The sequence below is a fragment of the Physeter macrocephalus genome, chromosome 1, assembly GCF_002837175.3.
Source record: "Physeter macrocephalus isolate SW-GA chromosome 1, ASM283717v5, whole genome shotgun sequence".
NCBI classification, from domain to species: Eukaryota; Metazoa; Chordata; class Mammalia; order Artiodactyla; family Physeteridae; genus Physeter; species Physeter macrocephalus.
Window position 1 is genome coordinate 83,302,332 of NC_041214.2, and position 16,392 is coordinate 83,318,723.

The following is a 16,392-nucleotide window of genomic DNA, read 5'->3' on the forward strand; positions in this document are numbered from 1 at the left end:
TGTTACTGAGCTGCATGAGTTGCTTATAAATTTTGGAGATTAATCCTTTGTCAGTTGCTTCCTTTGCAACTATTTTCTCCCATTCTGAGGGTTTTCTTTTGGTCTTGTTTATGGTTTCCCTTTCACTTGTTTATCTTTCACTTGTCATGGCAACATCCTTTGAACCAAGACTGAAAACTCAAAATAAATAGAGGTACCGGAAGAATGGAAGTGTGGTTTCAGCATAAGCGCCTAGCTGTTACATTAAAAATATGCTTTTGTAATAAATTTTGATCTAAAATTATCATTTTGCATTATTGTCTCTGCAATAAAAATATGGTGCATAAGTAAAAGCTGTAATGAAACATCATGTAATTAGAGTTTTAGCTCTTCTCCACTGAAGTTGATGAGTTTCCCCTTATCTACAGAGTTCACATTAGCTTTAACATTTTCAACTTTCATTTTTGCAGACACAACTTCCTTGGGTGAAATGTCACAGAAATATGGAAGATGCTTTGGTGAAGTTCTTCACACTCCTTAATGATTAAACTTCTAAGGAACCTTCTGTAATCCTTTCCAGAGCTTTAACTTCAGTTCATCAAATCACAGTATTGTTGTAACTTCAATTAAATTGTGCAGATAATTTTAATTTATGGATATATTTTAAATATATATTTTAGTTATTCATGAATGGTTAGTTGGCCCCAAACCTTACTTTTCTAAGAAACAAAATACAGTGAAACGCTTTCTATGTGCAGTTATCATTTACATATATTATTGAAGAATAATAACTGAAGACTGATTTCTTTCAGTAAAATTTAGGTACAATCATTTGTTTATCATTGGAGAACAAGGAAAGACAATGCTGTATAGTTTCTCTTGAAGTTTTACTTCTCTCGTATCCTTTGTCTGTGAGGCTCTTGGGTAATGATTATGAAACTAGGCTTCTCTTATATTCAAATGTCAATCCGGTTCAACCAAATAAAAATGTCTCTGAGCAGAAAAAAACAGCAGTAATTAAGCCCATAAACTTTATTCTCCCAATGAACTGAGAAACACTGCAGGTCAGAGCACATTGACTTAGAACTAGGAAATGAAGAATATTACTCATTTGCCAAGTTTGGCTATCTCATGTCCGCTAACAACTTTCCATTTTTCTAAATTACAACTTATAGTTAATTAAGAGTAGCGGTGGCTGATTATGAGAACAACTACACACAGAAGTAACAGATGAAAGTATGGGGAAGTCAAAGAATCACCAAGTAGGAAACCACCAAAGCACTTGGGGCCAGTTAAGTTCACCTAATTGTAGCACAGTATGTTTTAGCACATTACAATAAAGTCTTTTTGTTGTTAATCACTCATCTGAGAATCCATTTAATTTGTTTCATATACTGTGTTTAATAAAGCATTGAAGAATATATGAGAATGATTTCTTTAAAAAGATTCAAATTCTTTTTAATTGGCCTATGAAAGCATAAATTTTGGTATTCTGGAAAGCTCAGCTCTCAGCAAAACTGTGTTGTTCTTGTAATTTAGACGCATAAGCCCATTATGCATTGGATATGCTTTCAAAACATAAAGATAACTTATTCCTTGGACCAGAGATTTAGCATAAATCAGCAGAAAACACTTCTTTAAACCCTAGTAATCACTGTCAAACAGACCTGATATGTGGGAAGAAAAAAGTTCAGTCAGCAGAGCAAAGGTTTATTTTAGCCTAAAAAGGAAGACTGTGATGAGAAGGTATAGTCATATTAGAAGAAGAGGAGAGAAATGAGTTGTTGTTGATCTTAACTAAAAATGAATTAACATACAATCCAAAGAACAAAATAAACTCAGACATAGAGATGAACATATGCACTTAGAATACAAAATGGTTTTGTATATAACTGCTCCTTGTGGGGGGAAATTTTCTAACTGCTGAAAGACTTTAAGTTTAGGAAACAACTGAAAATGAATGATTCTTTTAATTGTAATAGAGGAGCCTTAGCAAAGAGAACTGAATTTTGAGAAATCTCACCGATTCTTCCATTTCTGTTCATAAACTTACATTAGAAAGTTAGTGGTACATGGACAGATATCCTGCAGGACTCACTATTTGAAAGAATTATTTAAGTTATAATTGCTCTCGCCCACCTTTCCCGACTTTCTGATGAATTATAGAAATATGTCTAATTCCTTAGAAGCTCTTTCTTTCCTTTTTCTCCCCTTTGGATATTTGTCAGCTGCTAATCCAACTGGGTGCTGTTGCTTCACGCTTTGACAAAAGGTATTAAAACCTACTTTAGCTTAAAAATTTCTCATGATAAAGATTTAAAGTTGGATTAAACAAATTGATTTCCTATCTTCTTTAATTTTTAAATTCAAAATTATGCTTATGGCCTCCATTTTAACGAAAGTAAGAAGTCACAGTGTATCGATTTATACTCTATTCTAATGTGTAATGCATTTGTCTCATAGCATATACACAAGACTTACATGGAAAAAAAAAGAAAAGTGTTTTCTCCACTTATAACTATTTTTATTTCATATTTTACTTTTTACCACTACTTTATACAGAGTAGAAAATAAGTCAGCGGTATTCTAGTTTAAAATAAGGAATCCTTTTAACATAGCAGGAAATTTAAGACATAATTTCTGTTAAGAATATGACGAGTCATCTCATCTATTTGTATAACGCATTGTATATTACTAAATCCAGCTATATTTCATTGAAAGTCACCAGCTTAAAGGGACTTTTCATTTAGTTTCAAAGAAATAGATTACTTTTTATTTTTCTTTGTTCCTGTAAAAAGCTTCATAGAGCAAACTGTGAATATGGATTTCTGAGTTCTGGCGTTAATTATATAACCAGTTTTTCATGGGGGATATTAATTCCTGGCTACACACACAGAAAAAATATCTAGCAAATTCTACCTTTAATCTACAGATATCTTTAGGGAATTAAACTTCTTAAAGCAAATTATAAAAAGAAAACAAATTATGAAAAGATGACTTTCTCTTAAAGGAAGAAGTATCAAAACATTTTTTGAATGACATTACCCCTAAAGTTTACAAATGCATAACTATTGTTCAACTGCTCCAAAGTTAATAAACGTGAGATGATGAAAACAGGAGTTTTGTTTTTCTTTATGATAATATCATGTTTGTGTTCACAACAGGTGTAAATACGTGGGAACATTCAGGCATTATTGAGCAACTAATATTTATGTACATTTAAGTGGCTCCTAACAAGTGTATTTAAAGAACTGACGGCATGTTACTCAACTTGGTCAGTTTCATGTATTTTTTATTTTTTTTTTAGTTTAAGCAATATTGTTCATTCTAGCTCATGAGATAGTCTTATCTTTAAGCACCACACAATTAACATCATGTAGGTAAACTGCATTTCCCCTGTTCTGTGATGTAAGGGAATGCCTGTAGACTCATCTGGCCAGCTAGTCATTGATATTCTTTAATTATAAAGTTACTTCGACTATGTTTCTGTGCCACAACAGGTGGCAAACAAAAATGAAATTGGATTCCCAACCTTGAATTGATTAAATAAGTTTGCTCAGACAAGATGTAAGCAAGAGCAGTTTGATGTGAAGACCTGGGGGAAAAAAATGAAGGAAAATCCAATGAGTTTTTGTTTTGTTTTACCTGACATTTTTTGTACACTGAGTCTAGTCTCTCACAGATGTGCTGAGAGCCTCAAATAATTTCTGATATTGTGCAGGAGGCAGAGATGAGAATTAAGGGACACAAAAGCAAATTGTTCTGTATGAAAATTTTCTTAATATCTATCTCTGAAACATCTAATACGTCTTTCTCCTAGAGTTCGATAAACAATAGATTTCTGCTTCCTAGTAATGTATTCATTTGGTTGTATAGTCTCAGTGACAATTGTGTTAATGAACAGAAAAGAGATAGTAGCCAGCATAATCACAAAAAAAAAGAAAGGACAGTGATGCACATTTTCCATAAATTGAGACAATATAATTTAATTTTCCAAGACATTTTCTAAAATATTTTAAATAAATTTAATAAAATATAATTTCTCATATAAATTGGGACAATATAATTTACTTTAACTTTCCAAGACACCGTCTAAAATATTTTAATTGATAGCTCAACAGCCTAGTCATCTCTGGACAAAACTATATGTAGACAATGAATTTATGAAAAGCATACAATAGATACAGCACTCCCAACTTCAGGTCTACAAAGCCATTCTGATAGTCCCATGCCATTCAAAAATGCAACTGATTTGTCATCATTATTCACAACATAAGTTTTAAGCATGTACTATGCTGGATAAATTCTGCCACCGTTTTTTTATGCTTGAAATAGCTACAATCTTTAAGCAGTAAAGTGAGTAGATTTATAACTTTGTCTAATGTTCCTATCTTTTTTGGCATCCAGAGGAAAAACTTTAGACACAGTACTTCCAAAAGCAAGCTAAAAAAGAAACAAAACGAAATCTTTATTAGGAAGATTTTTGATTAAATGGTACATTTGAATAAAATAGTTTATTTATGCCTGAGTATGAGAGAAAGTTTTCTGAAACGAATGTTCAAATGGTGGTGATTAGCCTCATGTGGCTCTTTAAATTAATTAAAATTAAATAAAATGTGAAAATTCAGCTTCTCTATCACACTAGCCAACTTTCAAGTACTCAATAATGCCTAGTGGCCTGTAACTACCGTAATGGGGAGTGCAAATTAGAGAATGGTCACATCATCAAAGAAAGTTCTATTGGACAGCACTGTTCTACATAATAATGCATATAATGCAGTTCAGAGAATACAGTAAGACGCACCCTTCTATTTAAGAGTCGGGGTAAGTTAAGTCCCAAAGAGAAAGTCACATAAGTAAAATCAGTGATAAATATGCTTCTATGTACTGGAGAAAAAAGAAGGGAGAAAATTTAAAGTTTACTTTGCAGACCACCAAATGATATTTAAATAATTTGATCATCACATTGAGTCTTCACATTCTGATCATAAAGTGATGTTTCAGAAAAATCAAACCAATTTGAACAGCATTTTAATCTTCAAATAAATGAATGAGTCATTTTAAATCTTCTGTGGGTTGTTCCCAATCAATTGTCCAACTTACGTTAGTTTCATCTAATTAATTACAAATTTCTCTAATTTCCTTCAATCTAAATGGTTTATAAAATGAAGACCTTGGGGAGATGGGTCTTCAATTCACTATTGATTAATAGGATGCACAATAAAAATGAGTTGAAAAACTCAGTAAAGACACTCTTTGCCATAAATGATAAAAGTCTATCTTCCCGCCTAGGTTACTCTCCCTACCTCCACTCGTTCTGTAAACTGTGACCCTAGCGCTCATCAGCGCAAACACATAGAGTGTAATGATAGCACTCAGAGTCTACTTTTCATTCCTAAAAGAGCCAGCGTTTTCTTTAAACAAAACCACATTCAAATCCTATGCAAGCAGAAGTTTATTTTCAGACAGTAAACTGAAGAACTTGGCCCTCTAATCCAATCTTCTTTTTATAGTATTTTGGAAAGTCCCTTTCTGTCCCTTTGGATATCTTTGAATATCTCAGTCTGGAAGGAAAAAAAAATCTACACATATCCCAGATTTATACCACAAGAGTAGCTCAATTAAGTATGCTGGAACATAGTTTGGAAATTTTCTGGACCAGTTGAAGGGAACTTTCATGAATGGTATCCCCAGTAGAGCCAACTCCTCAATGCTTATTTATCATTTATCATTTATGTGAAGGAAAACCCTAGCCAGCATTCTGGTGTCTCTTGATGTCTATCTGGTTCACTCTTGTAATTCCCATTTTTAGCATGATGTTAGGTGTTGGACAGTTATATTTTTAACGAATGGAAGAATTTAGCAGCTGTCAGTCAACTATATATTAACTAATTAAACAAATTACAATAATTCACAGTAAGTGTAAGATACTCTTGCTTTAAGCTGAATCTCTGAGTCCATTTTACCATCATACATTGCTATTTATGGTGGACTGTTTCTAGTTATGCCAATAAACACCACACTTCAGATATGATGTGGGTTGTTTTTGTCACCTAACCTGGGCATCTAATTCATATGTTTATCACCACAAATATTTACTTTGTTCCTACTACATACACATATGTTTTAATATCTTCTTGCTTAAAAACAAACACAAAGCTTCCTTGACCCCCTCAAGCTACTCTAATATCCCAACTTTTACTACCCTTTAGAAAAGATTCCTCAAAAGAGTTGTCTGTTGTTGGTCATTCCTGTTGTTTTGTCATATTCTCTTTAACCATAAGTCCACCAGATAATTCTTGTCAAAACCATTAAAACCCTTCCCGTTGCTATTCAGATGGAAAATCTCAGTTCTCATTTTACTGGACCTATCATAGCTTTAGAACAGCTGAACTATTTCTTCCTGGAAACAGTGTTTGTTTTGTTTTGTTTTTTGTACGCGGGCCTCTCACTGCTGTGGCCTCTCCCGTTGCGGAGCACAGGCTCCGGACGCGCAGGCTCAGCGGCCACAGCTCACGGGCCCAGCCACTCCGCGGCATGTGGGATCTTCCCGGACCGGGGCACGAACCCGTGTCCCCTGCATCGGCAGGCGGACTCTCAACCACTGCGCCACCAGGGAAGCCCGAAACAGTTTTCTTATCTGACTTCCGAGGCATTTTTTTCTTTGTCGCCTTCTTCCTCGGTAGCTGCTTCTCCTCAGCCTCCTTTGTTAATTCTCTCTCATCTGCCCAGTCTCTAACCTTGGTGTGGCCTGGGACTTGGCCTTGGATGTCTTCTGTTTTATATCTGTCTAGAGTGATTCCCTAGACAGTCTCATCACAATGCCAAGCAATATTGATATGCAGATAACTGTCAAATTTAGATCTCCAGTCTGGGCTACTTCCCTAAACTCAAATGTATATACTCAGTGGTTTACTTAAATCATTACTGGGAAGATTTTGTTATACACGTCATAACAAGATCAAAATATCTATGGTAGAGGTAGGATTCTCCAACTGTTCCTTGAGTTTCTCCACATTCCCCAGGGGCTTCCCCAACCCCGCTAAGTTAGCTTGAGATCATGTGCCTAATTTTGGCAGGTAAGGGTGCATTTACCTCCATGTTTTTCCTATCCTGCTGCAAGGACACACGGTGCAGGGACAAAGTGAAGGAAAATGACCAAGGTACCTAAGGCTTCATGTAAACACAAAATAAATCTTAAACCAAGTTACACCACTGAGATTGTAAGGTTATTTTGTTGATGTGCTTTGCCTAATTTATCCCAAAATACACTTTGAAAACTTGAAGGAGGGTGGTACTCTAAGAAGAACCTAAGTTATGGCACAGTCTCAGCAGTTGATTAATGGCAGACAAGGAAATTGATATCATAGGCTGGAAACAGGAAGAGCCATTTTACAAAGTAGCATAGTATGTAGTAAAACTGACATCTGCAACAGTTCAGGTTCAGATTGTGTTCCTCTTGAATTTCTAGAAGAAAAACTAGGAAAACAGAATATTGGCTGTATTTTTAGGTTGCTGTTGGATACACTTAGCCAGGTATTGCAAGAAATAGTAAGCTTAAGAAGAAAATGGTGTCTTTGCAACAAATAAATAAAAAGAAATAGAGATAGTTCAGAAATACAAGATCTTGAAATATTGCAAGAGCTGTTTCTGGATCCCAAAACTATAAAATGGGATTTAAAATGACTCTAAGTGAGTGATGCCAGGTAACTATCAACTGGAATAAGGAGCTCAGGGCACAAATCAGATTATATGTATAGCCTTCAAAGTATGTTCCAGATGTCTTCAAGGCAACTCAGTTGGGGATGAGAATGCAAAAGAGTTAAAATTGTTTAAAAAAGATTGTGTGTAGCAAATAGCTGAGAAACTTTCTAAACTGTTACAAGAACACCATTGGCAAAGAAACCATAAACCCTAGAATAAAAAATGTCTTTGACACTTTAAGACCACATAAACCTTGGGCCTTCAACTTTGTGAGAGTAGGGGGAGACCTGAGAAAACTGTGCAATCCTCATGAAGGGAATATTCTCCAAGAAGCCCATATGCTGTGTCCAGGAATGAAAATGAAAAAGCCCAAAAAGCAAAAACCTCAGAAAGGGTGAAGCCAGGGGAAATAACACAGTGGACAAAGCACTCCACACTAGCAGGTCCTTATCAAGAAACCATTCTCCATCTCTAGGGTAAGAAACTTTTATAATATTTGCCCAGTGGGGTTTCAGAATTGCTGGAGGCCAGCATTCTTGATGTTGTGTGTCTCTTGTTCTTTTCCTCTGTGAATAAGATTATTGATTGTGATTATCCAGTCCCTGTTCCTCTGCCAATTATTGAATTTTGTCCTTTTAGCTGATAGGTCTGTGAATGAAGAGGAACCACATTGTATTTGACAAAGATTAGTATCTCCTGGAGGGCTTATTCTTTGTTCTGGGTGCAACAGTGAAAGGAGTTTGGAGTTGTCTCTAATGGGAGACGGTTGAGTATAGCCTATGTGGTTAAGAAAAGATCAAAGGATTAACTGTGGTTGAGGCAGTACTCTCCAAGTACTATACGTGCTTTCGAACATTTATTAGCCTGTCTTGCCGATATTTTGGTGGCAGCCCAAGTGATTAATTCTAGGCAATGGACTTCAGTAGAAGTGATGCATGTCTCCAAACTGAGTTCTGAACTGAGGCAGTTGAGAGCTGGGATGCATCCTCTATCCTTTCCTGTATCTTGGTAATCTTGGAGGTAGTCAAGCTACAGCAATAATCTAGGTGATATAGCCACAAAATAGAAGAGGGTTGTACTATGTGCATTGAACTTTATGATTGGATTTTATTATATTAGGTCTCTGAGATTTAGATTATAATTGGTAACACATCACAGCCTAGGCTATACTAACTATGGAAAGGTCCAGCAAATCTCTATTTCAACACTTTTCTACCACCAAACTTACCTCGCTTATTAGGATGGGAAGAAGATAGACCACCTATAGCATAAGACATCTCAGCATCCTTTGCCTCCATGAGCTGCTCTTTCAGTTTTTCCAGCTGTTAAAAATCAAATATGAAAAGTATTAATGTTTAATAACAGCAATGTTTTTTTTTCTATTGAAGAAGAAGAAAGACAAAGAAAAGGAGAAGGAAAGATGGAAGAAAGGAAGGAGGAAAAGGAACATAAAAGGAAATAAAAGTAATAAATGAAAATAAACAAAAAGAATTAAATAGAAAAATAAAACAAAACTTGCATTTAGAAACTGGCTGGGAAAGGTCCATGACTTAACAGCTGATCAGGAACAAACAGGCTTATGGTGAAGGAAGTCAAGTCTGAGTGTTCATTAATGGGGAGCCTGTAAACACAACCTGTGTAGCTGGTCTTCATATTAAGTCACCTATAATGACCAGTCATTTTCAAGGAGTTCCAAAGAGTTATGTGAATGTTTGGATTTCTTGGAATATTTGTCCCTTCTATCAGTAAGTGAGAAGTATTTTGAGGCACTAGGGTTTCCATCCAGAGTGTAAGCCATGTTAATTTTTAGGAAGCTCGCTGATTGCCTAAACCCTAAAGACCTAACTCTATCAAAATAGAACTCAGCCTGAGCTACTGCATGCGTCCATGTCCTAGATACTAAGAATTGATGGGGCATAAGTCTCTCTCACAAACAGCCGTACAGTTTGTATAATAGTGGATTTGCATGCAGTTGTGTTTGGGAGAGTTAAGAAATCATCTAATCCAATGATTTTCCAATTTTCTTCAAAGCAAGGAGTCAGGGGATAAGGTTGTTAAGGGGCTTTCTGTACCGTGACCAAATGCAGGTCAAGAAAACAGCACTTCAGGCCCCTCCCTCGCCAAACTAGCTGTTTCAAACAGAGCAGCTCCACTTTTATATATTTCATTTGCTGAGACCACATACAATTTTGTTTGGAAAAAAAAATTTCCACTTTAAAAAATAATAATAACTTTTGAAAACCACCAATCTAGTTATAGCCTCCTATTTTACAGATGAGGAGATTTAGGTCCAGAGAATTTTAATTCTTCCATGGTCTCATAGGTAATTGGAGAGCCGGGTCTAGAATCCAGATTTCTAGACATTTTATCCCATAATCACTTCAGTTATGGCTCTGTTCTGTTTTCTTTATTTTTTAGTAGAATTTAATTATTTTTTCCCTAGCAAATTACTTCACTCTTCCTCTAGCAGGAATAAAGGTTTTATAATAGAGTATTAATAATTTTAACAACTATTATGTCAAAAGAAATTGTCTTTTGGTTATTATTAAAATTGAAATTTTAAGTATTTCACATTCTCACCTGGTTAAGTTCTTCCAGTTTGTTAGCCAGCTCTATATCTGCAAGACACATTTATCATATGAAAAATGTACATTGCAAGTAATATTTAATTCATTTCAGGTCATACATCCAAGGAAGACAAAGGTCTTTTTTGTATGATTTGAGATCACCCACCTGTCCCTAATATAAAGGCCCAAGCATTTTTTCAATGCCTGGAATACTGAAATATAATCAGTAATGTAATGAGCAAATACCTAATTTCTATCAGTAAGCACAGAGTTTTTAAAAATAAATCATAGTTCTAACAAGGACTAGTATTTAGATATAAGCTATTTTACTGACATGGGGAAATTCTCATGAAATAATATTAAGTAAAAAAAGCAGGACACAAATCTTGTCTATATAATTCAATCAAGAAGGAAATTTCCAGAAATGTTAATATCAACTCCCTCTGGGTTTTACAATTTGAGTATAGCTTTTTTTTATAATTGTGTTCAATTTTCTTCAATGAAAATATCTTATTAATTTTAAAATCCTGTATTTTTAAAGTATTTATTAAGGTATTGTTTTAACCGGTACACTGTACCATGCATAGACAATTTTTTTATAAGAACAGATGTTTTCTGAGAGGGTACCACATTATCATATTGTCACACTGTCTCTCAGGTTAGACTTGCTAAGTTTCTGACAATATTTGTCATTTCTTGGAGACCAGTCTGATGCATAATTGTAAATCAGATTCTCCTGTTCTTCAAAGAAAAAAAAATCTCAGTTGGTATAGGCTAAATTTCCCAATGGTTTCTACTCCAACCATTTCCCAAATTAAAAGAATTTGATTGCAAAAAAAGTGCTAACTTAACTACCACAAAACCATAGTTAACTTGAGAAATTTCTAGTGGAAACCTGTTTTGAAACATTTAGTGATACTCTTGAAGCATTTAGTAAAAAATAATATTAACCGTACCAGTAGGAGTTGCTTAGGTGAGAGGAAAATACGACTAAAGATAACTATTGAGTAACTGGATAGCTACTGATCTCATTAGGACTCTCAAACTGAACAAAAGAAGATTTTAATATTTTTTAATAACACCATTGCTTTTAGCGTGAATACGAAATAAGAAAGACATTTGAGCCTTCAATGCAGCATTAAAATTAGTAATTATTATTTTATTTAATATAAATTAACATGTAGAAAGAACAGGTCAGAGATGGAATAAATAAAGTTTGACTTTTTTCTTAACTTACCAATGTTGGAAGGTCTTTGGAAATCAAAATTTTTATTCAGTAGAGCCAGCAATAGTTCTTCGCGATCTGTATCTTCTTTATCTGGAAACAATTCATTTCCTGTAATAATTACCTCAATGTAGTGAAACCTCCATTTTCAATCTGTGTCACTGAACAGGTTTCTGATTAAATACATTTTACAGGTAACTATAATCACCATCAATTACTATATGCACTATCAGTGTGTATACTCACCAATAAAATGTGTATATAGAGAGGTGTGTAATCCAAAAAGATGGGCTGTTTTAAAAATCGTTGAATGTATGTGAACACTCAAAGAGAGATTGTGAGAGAGAGAAGGAGGCAGAGATAGAGAATATACCTGGAAGGTTACAGACTAAATTTTACCTGTAATTATTTCTGGGTTAGTAGAATTGCAGGTAAGTTTTACTTTCTGTTTTTTCATCTGTGTTTTTTAAAAATTTTCTACTATTGTGTTTAACATAAGAAATATGAATTAAAAGTTGTTTTTAGAAGAAAAAATAACATTTGATTTTGAGATTTTATTTGATACCCATTAAAATATGAGCCTTTTTGTGTTCTGGGAATTGCCTTTGAATCATCCAAGGCTACCCTGTGGAAGAGGTAAGACAGTGCCTACTTTTTCCTTATTGATATCTTTCTATCTTTGTCCATTTGCCTCCCAGCCTACTCATTGGTCAGATGCCCAGCTATCTCAGCATTCTAAAAACAGAAAAACCACCCAAATTTTCATAAATACTTTAATTCTGGAGGAGAAGTCAGACTTTATTCAAGCTATAAAAAATGAAGAGTCAACAGGGTTTTAATGCAAACAAAATAATAATTAGTGTGTTATAAACAAAATGAACTTTGTGAGGTGGCCTAAAAAATCAAACCTTTATGGTACAATTTCTATAGGATCATTCTTCCCTCTATCTCCTCATAATAACTGATATTGTATGGACAAAGGGTAGATTAGAGAGTTTAAAATTTAGGAGTGGGAATATTGTGGTTTCAATTAGAGAAATGGCTCATAATTTAGCTAGATTCTTCCTTTAAATTGTTTCTTTCCCTGTGTCTACAAAATGTCAATTAATGAACTCAAGAAACTAAGTGGCTAATTAAAGGAATGAAAGCTTTGCTGAGAAAGAAAATAAATGACTTGGGGTAGGTGGCAGCATCAAAATTTTCTGCATTGACCAAAAACACTTATTGTTGCTCAATTTCCTCAATTTCAAAGTTCCTCAATTTCCATTACTTCACAGACATAGAAATTATTTGCGAAATTATGTTTTTTTTCTTTGAGTAGTTAAAATAATAGACTATCAATGGAATTTTTGCTTAACATCAGTTAAACAAGGACCCTCGGAGATAATTTAGTTTAAGAGAAAGACATGACTATGCAATAGTGTAGTAATTTTTTATTATAGCTGTTCATTAAAATGTGAAATTACAATCTTTAAAATGCTTTAATTGAAAAAATAAGGAACATTGTGTAGCCAGGTGATAATGATTATTTGTTTCAGAAAGAGAACTGTGATAAAAGAAACAGATTCATTGCCTTCAGTTTAGGGAATTTATAAGACTAGGAGGAAGGTAACTAGAAAAGTGATGATCTGAAGCTTTTGTTTGCTTAATTTACAGCCCACTTCTCTGCATATTTAAGTGGAACATTTTTTTAAAAGACAATTAATGTATTTACCATTCTTTACCAGTTTGGTTTCTAGTAATTACACCTGAATGACTGTCCTCAAAAATTCTTGTCACTAACTTTTAAGAAAACCACCTTTTGTAAGAAACCCTGAGGAAAAATTTTTTCAAGAAATTAAAATTTTTTTATTTCTAAAGTTAAGTAAGATATTGCCTAAGAAAAATAGCAAATAAGTCTTATTTCTTGTTTTTATTTTTAGTTTTAAAACACATACAGCTTTAAAAGAAAAAAAATGCATGTATTTTTCCTCTTTCTTTGAACTAAAAGTTAGTGTTGATAAAGGAGATGTTTGAATAAAAAAATACCCAAGTGCAGATACCCCTTTAGCACAAATGATGGCAAAGTTACTCAGACATGAGAGAGTAATTACTTTTGCAAATACACAGGAAAAAACTGATTGATTACTACTTGAGATACTGAAGCTTAAAAGACAGTTGTCTCCTTGCTTGTCATTTGAATGTGAAGATTTTTAAGGGATATAGACAAGAAACTTTACCAGAAAGAAACCTGGAAACCCCTCAAATGATAGTATACCAAAAACATTAAATTGCCATAGCCTTTCTGGTCACAATATTCACTCCCCCACCTTTTGTGGTAGGCAGTTTGCCCAGTTTCAAGCTTATCCACTGAGGCAGGCTTTCGTATGGCCCCAAGCAAATGAAAGCTGGCAGATTGTGCCATTGGTCTTGCATGGCGTCTAACACAGAGGATGGCGACCCCTTGGTGTTCTGTCACCAGACAAATGCTTATTTGAAAACAAAGTGTTAAAAGACTAAATTAAGTCAAACTAAGTCAAACATTAGTCAAACTAATCTTCTCCATTTATATATAATGAAACCGAGATCAAAGGGGGTCCCAGAAAGAAACCTTTCCTGTATGTTGCCAATGAAATATACATATCAATATGTGCTATTCTGGGATCAGAGTTGTTATCTAATTATAACCTAGCAAAATGTTTGAGCTGGATTTTTCTGTATTTCATATACACATGATATCAGAAGTTACAGTTACCACTAACTAACATCCTAATTTTGCAAAGTCCTTTATGAATGGCCAGATGTTTCCCTCCTCACACATATACACTGTGTTAAGAACACTGAAAATCCCACTATTTCACAGGAAAAACAATGAAGTCCTACCAAGTACAATGATTTTGACTGGCCAAAGACAAAATGTGAGTGCCATGGATAAAATCCAGAATCTTTCATTCCCAGTCTTGTATTTAGGTCTCAGGCTTGTATTTGTTTTTCAAAGGGAAAATCCCTATAAATAAATAACAAGGGTTTCTGCAGTTTTATTTCCACTGTCAAAAGAACTGCTCTAATTTTCATTGACTTTTAAAACCACATTTGAGGCAAAATGGTCTAGTAAGGTTGAATTAGATCTGAAAGGGGAAACTTAATCCCTTTTCTCAACCCAGTGTCATGTAAACAAAATTTATTACATTCTGTCTTGGTTTCCCCAAGTAAGAAAAAAGTAAAAGGCTATCTATCTCCCTCTTCCTGACAAGATCAGTTAGATGATAGATCACCTCAGAGTTTCAAACTGGAAGAGATATTAAAGAGCAATATTTTTAAGTTACTTCTTTTAAAATGTAAAGAAATATATAAAAGTTTCAATGAGGTTAAGTTGTTTGCCTAATAAATCAGCATTTAATCTAGCTCCACTGATTCCCAGATTAAAAGCTATTTCCACTACAGAATACACTGAAAATTTTAAAGAAAGATCAAGGTACCATATTACAAGAGCAGAAACTTATTTTCTCTAACTTTATCGTGGCATATGTTTGTACACATCATAAATTAAATTATTTCATTTAACATAAATACCCTAAGTATGTTAGAAATCTGATAAATACAGTCAATGCGTAATATGGCTGTTAGCATCGTCCTCCTGAAAGTACTATGTAAATTTCCCCATGCATTACTCTCCCCAAATCTCTTCACACACAAGTTTCTATCTTGATATGTTCTACTAGGAACCACTCTCCTTTCATAAGTAACATTAATAATCTCATTGGATGAAAATCTCATTTTTCTTTCCTCAAGATGTATTTTTGAAATATGCATAGCACTGTATCACTATTTACACATTCCCATCTTTGGTCATGGAATAGAAATAAGAAACAGATGCCCCTGGATTAGAAAAAAAGAATGTAGTTGAAATTAATTTAGTACAGTGTCAGTTGAAATTAATTTACTTGAGAAGAACAGCATCACAGATTACCTGTAACTTAAAACAGCAACTACTGAAGTGCTGCTTGATGATTAAATCATATTGATGTTTAAAACATTATTGCCATAGAGGTAGAAAAATCAAAGCAATGCAAACAGGAAGATAAGGATTATTCACCCACCTGTCGGATTTTAGATTCGTATGTACATACCTTGGATAAAATATGGCAGCCCATGCACCGATTCTAAAAAGATCATTACAGATAAAGTTAAGAGTCCAAAACAAAGAGTGGTTGAGAGGATCTTGTTCATGTTAAAAATCTTCTGTGCTAGCAGAAAAACTGACTATCCAGGTCAAGATGAATATTTCAATGGCTCTGGAATGCTGCAGAGACCACGTTTAAAAGGTGGCAAATGTGCTTCAACTACAAATGATCTGGACAAAGAGAAAAAAAGCTTATAAAATGTAGTGCACCCTGTCAACATGATTCACTTACTTGGAGAAGTGACAGGTTTGCTACTCAGTCAATGACAAGAAGAACCCAATCAATATATCTCATACTTGCCCATTTCACTAAAAGCATGCATTCCTATGCATGCACACACACTCAAACACATGCACAGCATAAAGCAAAGACTGGGACTAGAGACCTGTGGGTTAGCTTTTCCTAAAAATGAAATGGGAACAATGCCCTTCATTTGGCTAATTTAGAGCCAGATGTGGTCTTCCGGATAGTAATATTATTTGCAAGCACCACTTCATTTTTAACCAACCAAATAGATTTGACCTGGGAAGAGCTCAAATTTGAAATGATCATAATGGGAACATTAACATCTCACTCTGTTGGAGAAGGATGGTTTCATTTTGCTGCAAGCAGCACTTTTAAAAATTAAGGCTGACTCTAATTAATTCAAAGTTGGCAAATGTCCCATCAATTACTCTCTCTAATACTTGCTTTACTTGTGTTGGTTTTCTTTTTAAGTCAAAGTCTTTCAGTATATCTATAGTTCCAATTTTAT

General features: G+C 34.2%; 2 protein-coding genes across 2 annotated transcripts in view; one reads left to right on the forward strand and one right to left on the reverse strand.

Moving 5' to 3' along the window:
• The window catches only part of OSTN (osteocrin), a 30,590-nt gene extending 29,136 nt beyond the window's left edge, over positions 1–1,454 (forward strand). The window contains exon 5 of the mRNA XM_028485209.2: positions 450–1,454. The gene's annotated coding sequence lies outside the window, so the exon portion shown is untranslated. The remainder of the gene's footprint in view (positions 1–449) is intronic.
• A 2,942-nt stretch (positions 1,455–4,396) lies between these two features.
• On the reverse strand, positions 4,397–15,684 carry UTS2B (urotensin 2B). Its single transcript, XM_007125979.1, has 5 exons — positions 15,585–15,684; positions 11,488–11,586; positions 10,264–10,301; positions 8,912–9,005; positions 4,397–4,422 (listed from the first exon to the last, which is right to left on the reverse strand). Exons 1-5 carry the CDS (start codon positions 15,682–15,684, stop codon positions 4,397–4,399), a joined length of 357 nt encoding a protein of 118 aa, XP_007126041.1.
• Between the last annotated feature and the right edge of the window lie 708 nt (positions 15,685–16,392).

What these genes read in the sequence shown, in the direction of transcription:
- UTS2B (XM_007125979.1), bottom strand. Translation starts at nt 15,684, where the DNA reads ATGAACAAGATCCTCTCAACCACTCTTTGTTTTGGACTCTTAACTTTA. An exon ending in GCTGCCATATTTTATCCAAG is followed by an intron (nt 11,587 to 15,584) that starts GTATGTACATAC and finishes TAATTATTACAG; the next exon opens with GAAATGAATTGTTTCCAGAT. An exon ending in AACTGGAAGAACTTAACCAG is followed by an intron (nt 9,006 to 10,263) that starts GTGAGAATGTGA and finishes GATTTTTAACAG; the next exon opens with CTGGAAAAACTGAAAGAGCA.